The 7,745-nt window shown below is 31.1% G+C and overlaps 1 protein-coding gene across 1 annotated transcript; it reads left to right on the top strand.

Annotated features, from left to right (window-relative positions):
- Positions 1 to 4,849: 4,849 nt before the first annotated feature.
- LOC102015082 (olfactory receptor 2AP1-like) lies at positions 4,850 to 5,791 on the top strand. Its single transcript, XM_005397493.1, has one exon. The coding sequence runs from the start codon at positions 4,850 to 4,852 to the stop codon at positions 5,789 to 5,791; it is 942 nt and encodes a 313-aa protein (XP_005397550.1).
- Positions 5,792 to 7,745: the final 1,954 nt, after the last annotated feature.

Genomic DNA, 7,745 nt, shown 5'->3' with positions numbered 1-7,745 from the left:
TGTGCACTTCTTAGATTAGGAAATACACATGGCAAATATATGAAAACGTGTCTAATGTTACTTTTCATTTGAGAACAACACTGAGATTCCAACTCACCTAGATAGAATGGCTATCACCAAGAAATCAATAACAAATGGCAGAGAGGTCATTAGGAAAAAGGAACACTTCTGCACTCTTAGTGGGAGTGTAGACTGGGGTAACCACTGTGAAAATCAGTGTGGTGATTTCTCAAAAAACTAAAATCGGAAGTCTCATTCCACCTAGCTATTCTCCTTTTGGGCATCTTCCCAGAAGATTTAAAAACATCATACCACAGTGCTATATGTTCACCCAATTTGTAATAGCACCACAATTTGTAATAGCTAAATCGTGGAAAGAACCCAAATGCCCATCAACTGAGGAATGAATTAAAAATATGTGGTATTTTTATACAATGGAGTAATATTCAGCTATAAAGAAGGATGACTTTTATAGGTAAGTGTATGCAACTTGAGACCATACTCATAAATGAAATAAATCAGACTCACGTGTGTAAACATTGTATTGTCTCCTCTGAGTGATAATTTGAAAGAGTAAATAAGGTCTAAAATATACAATAGATATTGTGAAATAGAAAGAAATTGTTCAAAAGGAAAAAAGAAAGTAGGATGGGGGAAGGGGGAAAGGAAAATAGGGAAAAGGGGAAAAATGCAAGTCAGTTATGCCCTTAGTGTCTTAGAACATTAAAAAGGAAGGTTTGTGTTAATATTGATTGGAGAAATTTTTAGGCCAACAACTTCTACCCTGAGCAACTACTTTAAAGATAACGACATGCTATGTATCATTATTGTTATTGCATTATTTTGTTATACATTTTTGTTTGATATTTTTTCCATATAATAAAAAAGAAAATAAAGACAGAGTAGTTTATTTTGGCACACAGTTCATAAGAGGCTGCCCCCAAACAGATGACTGACTCCAAAGCATCCAAATCTTGGAGGAGGATCATGGGAGCAGCAAGAGCTCATGTCAGGGCAGGCAGGAACAATAAAGGGATCAGTGGAACAGAAAGAGAGATCTATCTCTCCAGCCCAAGCCCTGGTGACCCACCTGCTCCTCACAGGCTTCACCTCCCCACTCCACATTTAGCTATAAAGTTCCCAGAGGACTAAAGGACTGATGAGTATAACACCCCATGACCAGCCCACTCTCCACAGCTCCCTCCGTAAGCCCATGAGTCTTTGCAGAGACATCTGGATGTAAACTGCAGCACTACAAAAGTAAAAATCTTATTCAGATTTTACCTGTTTTCCTGCTAGGGTCTATTTTCTTACCTAAGATTTCATACTACATTTAGTCATTTTTCTCCTACCAGGAAAAGTTGTACTTTTGCAATGCTTATGTATACTTTTATTCACAGAGATATTAATAAGCATTCAAAGCTCAAAGTAGACAAAGACATATATAATTTTTTGTGACAGTGTTTATGAAGTGAGTAGAATAAACAAGTTCAAATACTTTTCTTATTTGTCTTCAACTTCATATATTTTTCTTGAGCTTTTCACCTTCTTATGGCCAAGGGACCATTTCCCAGTAGATCCTAAACCTTTATATTCTTTAATTCAGCATCTGTCTTGGAACTGAGAACTGAGTCATGTGAGTGAAGCAAGAGAAGGTTAGTGTTTGCTGCATATGAGGGACACACAGCTTCTTTATTGTATGTTTACTTTTCATCGTGTTCACATAACTGCACACACATTCTTTTTATGTTTTTTATTAATTTATACAAATGTAGATAAAATCTAACATATGTAATTTTATCATATATGCATCTTTAGGTAAAAAATATTCTACCATATTCACACAATTAGATTTTAAAATGGTAATGCAATTCATATTACTTTTTGCTTTCTTTATTCCTGTTCTTACTTCCCATGGAGCTTGTTCTATTAGTATTCCTTCTAAATGTAACCTAGAACAATAATTCATGAATTGGTAGGTAATTTTTAAAGATTTGAGGTCCACTGTATGGGACAGAGGCTAAACATGAGGGTTACCTAATTCATTCTAGGAATGCTTTTACTTTGGGACAAGCAATTATAATTAATTTATCAAGGATTGACAGATTTTTTCCATGTGCTTGTAATCACAATTACAACATATTTTGAACCTTTTAATCAGTGTCCAGGCAATAAAACTTTGGGAGACATTTATTTTTTGTCAAGTACAGTTGATCAGACTGTTTTTATTATTTTTTGCATACAGATGATATTAATTTATATACATATATATCACCAGTCTTTATTGTAAAGGACTGTTATCATTTAATACACAGAAATAAGTGTTTGATATAAACTTTTCTTATATAAGATAATCATTTTATTTCTAGTCACTAGATAAGATCATTTACTAATATAAGATGTTACTTTGCTCTCATTTTTGATAGCTCATTCATTTGTGCATTCAGAAAAATAATCATTTGTAAAATTTATGTTTTGTCAAAAAAGACTAAACTATGAAATTTCAACATGTTAATGTTTAGTCAATGCAATTTTTTTGCTAAGTACTTTGTAAGTTAGAATTTTAAGTCCTAATTAATATTTAGGAATTCCAAGTGGAAGATCAAATTGATCTCTTCAAATTATTTGAGACATTCTAGCTATTTTCGTGTAAAACCAAAATCATTACTGATTAGTTGAATTTCCAAGCTTGGTTGAATTTATTCAACTAAGTTCTGGTAATGTTATAATTTAGTAATGAAGTATTTTGTCATAGTGCAATTGATAACAGTATTTCTCTGAATATGAATTATAAAGTTTGCTGTTAGTGAATAATTTTTAAATTTTCACATCAATTTTTCTATAATCATTATAAAATAAGCAAGACAATATAATCAAACATAGATATCCATAATTATAATTCACAGTTAAAAGTGTATTATGGATAATTTACATTGTCCCTTAATATAGAAGATTGTTTAATGTAACACTGTTTAACTGCTTAGTATATTAGAGGTTTAAAACATTGATATATTTGATTCTTACATCCAACTTGTGAAATTTTCTTTAAAGATTATTTTCTAGTAAAGTTCAAATTATTCATGTTGCAAAATTTGGAACTTTGAAATTTTCCAGGTGTAATTATACTAGATAATAAATTTCTCTAATTTGGTAGGAACTGTCTTTGTCTATATTAAATATTAACTTTGACAAAGATGAAGCATGTGTGACTATCATTTATTTCTTACTATATTATAAAAATATACTTAAAAGGTAATGAAACAATTGTTAACATGAAAAAATCTTCATAGCTTTTTGAGTAAGAAAAAGTATTCTCTTACTAATACATCTTCCTGTTGATGATCAAAAATATTAAAAGGAAAATTGTGAAGAATTCTATGTATAAACAGTAGAAATTTTCAGTTGAATAAGAATTCAATAACATTAAATATAATAGGCTTATTTATATTCAAAAGTCAAAATATATTTTGCATTAAAATATTTACCTACCTATATAATTTTCTACCCTTTATAAAAGATAGAATGCATCCAGGTATGAGGGGGCATACTTGGAATTACAGAACTTGGTAGGCTGAGTTAGAAAGAACAATAGCAGTTTTGACTGCATAATGATTGACTATCTCAACAAATGTAGAAAGAAATAGACGCCTATCCTTCTTTAAATCTTTATGTGTATTAGTGCATGTTTGCAAGGAATAATGACTACATTCATTGTGAGGAGTCCGTACACGTATAGAAACACATCTTAATTTCCTTCCATGCTTTTCCTCCTCTCCCTTCTTCTCTTGGTCCCCTTCTCTTTTGCAAAAGATCTATCTCCATTTCCTACTATTTACTATTTATTTTTCTCTAATTTATTTATATTTTGGTTTCTCATATAAGAGAAATTGTGAGATATCTACTATGTGTCTGATTAATTTCACAAAAGGTATGTACATAGAAGCATATTTTGGCAGTAATTTATTCATTTTAAGTTAAAAATAAAACATACATTTGATATAACTGAAAATAGTTTGATTTTAAGACCAAGTATTATTATTTTGCTACATATTTATAAAGATATATAAACTATTGCTGAGTTTGCTAGAAAAAATTGAATGGGAAGCTGAGTTGAATTGACTTTTTAAGAAACTATAATATAGTGGTGGGCAGATCATATGTATGACAAGGCAGCAAAATTATGAGATTATTTTGATTTAGTATTTGATTAAGCACGAACTAACCCACATGCCTACACTGAATGGTCGTGTCTTCTATTGTCATTGCCATAACTCAGGAACTATAGTTATTATGAGTACTGAACACATTGTTAAAATTTACAGAAAAGTCTATGGAGACTTTGAGTTTCAGTAGGTTCACAAAGTAATCATCATTCAAAATGAACAAATTGAAATAAGCAAAAAAAAATACAAAATAAGAGAAGACAATGCCAAAGTTCACTTTTATTCTTATGAGTCTTTCCTTGGGTTATATATTTAAATTGACTATTAGACAGCTAACCTGGCTTTACATTTATCTACACATACGTAGTAGCAAGCAATAATTTAGAGAAAATCAGAATAGAATGAATAAGAAAATGGAAAAAATATTGATACAGTTTAGAAGTAATCAAAGCTGTCCCTAAGGAGAAGGACAATTTTTTTTTTAATTTATGAAGTGCAATATTTCAGGGTGTTGGTTTGTTTTTCTTTTTGTTCATTTATAATTCATTTCCAAAGTAAGGTGTAGAAACATGTTATTTTTCATCACTTGCTGGCCATGGTTTTGTATTTCCATAAAATAATTGGAAACCAGTTTTATTCAATCTTTATCACTGTTGTTATTCTCTTCCTTAACTTGTCTGAGGCTAATGACGGGAAACCAAAGCTCAGTGACAGAGTTCGTCCTCCTTGGGATAACAGACGATGCCCAAGTTCAGGCCGTGCTTCTGCTTTTCCTGCTGCTAACTTACGTCTCCAGTATCATGGGAAATGTGACCATCATCACTCTGACCCTGCTGGATTATCGCCTCCAGACGCCTATGTATTTCTTCCTCCGAAATTTTGCTCTCTTGGAAATATCTTTCACATCCGTATTTGTTCCCAAAATGCTACTCAATATTATAACTGGAGACAAGACTATTTCTTTTGCCAGTTGTTTCACACAGTATTTTTTTGCAATCTTGCTAGGAGCAACTGAATTTTACCTTTTAGCTGCCATGTCCTATGATCGTTATGTTGCTATTTGCAGACCCCTGCATTATCCAATTAGAATGAGCAGGAGACTATGCATTCAGCTTGTCCTATGTTCATGGTTCTCCGGCTTTCTAGTTGTCGTTGTGCCGTATGGAATGACTCTCCAGCTGCCTTTCTGTGCATCCAACATCATCAATCATTATTGCTGTGACTATACCATATTGTTGCATCTATCGTGTTCAGACACACGTTTCATAGAAGTGATTCAGTTTGTCCTTGCTGCAGTGACGCTCATCTTTACCCTGCTCCTGGTGATTCTCTCCTACTCCTTCATTCTCAGGACCATTCTGAGAATCCCCTCTGCTCAAGAGAGAAAAAAAGCTTTCTCTACGTGTTCCTCTCATCTGATTGTGGTCTCAATTTCTTATGGAAGCTGTATCTTTATGTATATAAATCCTTCTGCAAAGGATGCAGCAACTTTTAATAAAAGAGTGGCCCTTTTAAATACCTCAGTTGCTCCTCTGCTGAACCCATTCATCTATACTCTAAGGAACAAACAAGTGAAGGTAGCCTTTAAAGATATGGTAAATAAGATACTACTTTTTTCAAAAAAGTGACACTATTTAAGGTTCATTATTAAAATAACAAATCATTGGAAGATTGTAGTTAGATATTATTATAATTTAAATATATTTTCTACATTAGTTAATATTCCTATTTGTACGATGACACAGGAAAATGATTTATGCAGTTAAGGTGATTTTTTTTCATTTTTCCTTTCTCAGAATTCCAAATCTCTGTGTGTGCATGTGTGTTTGTATTCTTTAACATATCATTGCTATTTTTCTTTGTTTAGACCTCCCTTTTTTATAATGTAAATGTTAATAATGATTTTAAAACTGAATTTAGGAAAATTATATCCATTATTATATGGCATATGATCTCTACAGTTTTAACTTAATTAAATTCTTGTGGCAAAGAAATTCTAACTTGTTAATAATAGCGTAACTAATATATTGAATTGATACTAAATTTGCTATTTTAAAATTTAAAATTTAGCTTAATATTTACTCTTTTCATAATAGTTAATAAGTGGGCATACTTAGTGTCTAAGAAAATTCTAAAAATGGGAAAATTATATGTGCTTATTTTAATATTGATGACAATATTTTAAACTTCATTTAATTCATTAGAGAAGATTGAATGATTTGAACTTAAGGCAATTTGAAATACATTTTCCTAGAAAATTTCATACAATGTAGTGTTGTGCTTGGTCATTGTTCGAGTTACTATTTGAAGAGATTATGAAGTCATATTAATATTATTCATGGGGCAAATATTTAATGTGCTAAAATCATATTCCTTGGAATCCTTTTCTCTTTATGCTAAATCATCAGTGTTGATAATTATATTTCCTTGAGCAGAAATTTCATCACAAATAAAAACTACTATTTTCTGAACGTTTCTGTCTATATTAATATTTTGAATTCCTGGACCAGATTTTGGTCCAAAATGTAAATATTCTATAAATATTTCTTCTCCAGCCCATTAAACATTTATATGAAGATACTAGAGACATTAACAACTTTTTCTAAAGCTTGTAGTTAATGAATGCCAAATTTTCAGTCATGAAATCTTTACATTGAATAATAATGGAAGATTTAATACATAACATAGATAATAAAAGAATGTTTCTAGAAATTATAGAAGAGAAAGTTGAATTAAATTGTACAATTTGACACTTCCTCTGTATCTAGCCATCACTGTGTAAAAATTCATCGAAATACTTAACATGTAACCGTTAGTGAGTTATTTTGTTTATGGCTGGGGATATAGCTCAGCAGCACCAGTGTCTGCCTAGCAAGCACAAGGTCCTGAGTTCCATTCCCAGTACAATACAAAAAAAAACTACTGTCTGAGTTATTTTGTTTATGATTTAGACAGGTAAGCCCTTGAATCATTAGATCACTGATTTACTTGTTTTAAACATCATCATCAGAACGTTAATCACAGTTATCCAAAATATACTGTCACTTATGATAGTTGCTTACTTTGAAAAGACAGATTTGCAGTATACTTTTGGATGGTGTTGAAAATCTTCTAAAATTAGATTAGGGAGATGGTTATGCAATTCTAAGAGCGAACTAAAGGCCACTGAACTGTACACTGTACACTATTTTTAAAGGGGAATGTATACTAATTGTATAGCATATAAACTGTCTCAAGAAAGCTGTAAAATATGTTTGCTCATGTATGCAAGCTGAAAAGTGGATTATAAAGTTTTGTGTGGAGAAAAAGCTTATCGTGTTCTGTGGTTTGGCATCTCCTACGTTACTGAAACAATGGTGCTGCTTTCATATAATAAATAATGGACAACCTCAAAAAAAAGAATTATATATAGCTAGACATTTAATAATAGAGATCATTTCTTTACTAACACACAGATGTACACAAATACAAAATATTTATTTTTAAAGCCTTTTTATTTGTATTAGTTTTTATTCGTATATGTTTATTGGTGCATATCCTCATTGTATCTTTTTTTTTTTTTTTTTTTTTTTTTTTTTTTCT

The sequence above is a fragment of the Chinchilla lanigera genome, unplaced genomic scaffold (genome assembly GCF_000276665.1).
Source record: "Chinchilla lanigera isolate Chin_1 unplaced genomic scaffold, ChiLan1.0 scaffold00057, whole genome shotgun sequence".
NCBI lineage: Eukaryota > Metazoa > Chordata > Mammalia > Rodentia > Chinchillidae > Chinchilla > Chinchilla lanigera.
Note: the sequence above shows the minus strand (reverse complement) of the source record. Positions and strands in the feature narration are given on the sequence as shown.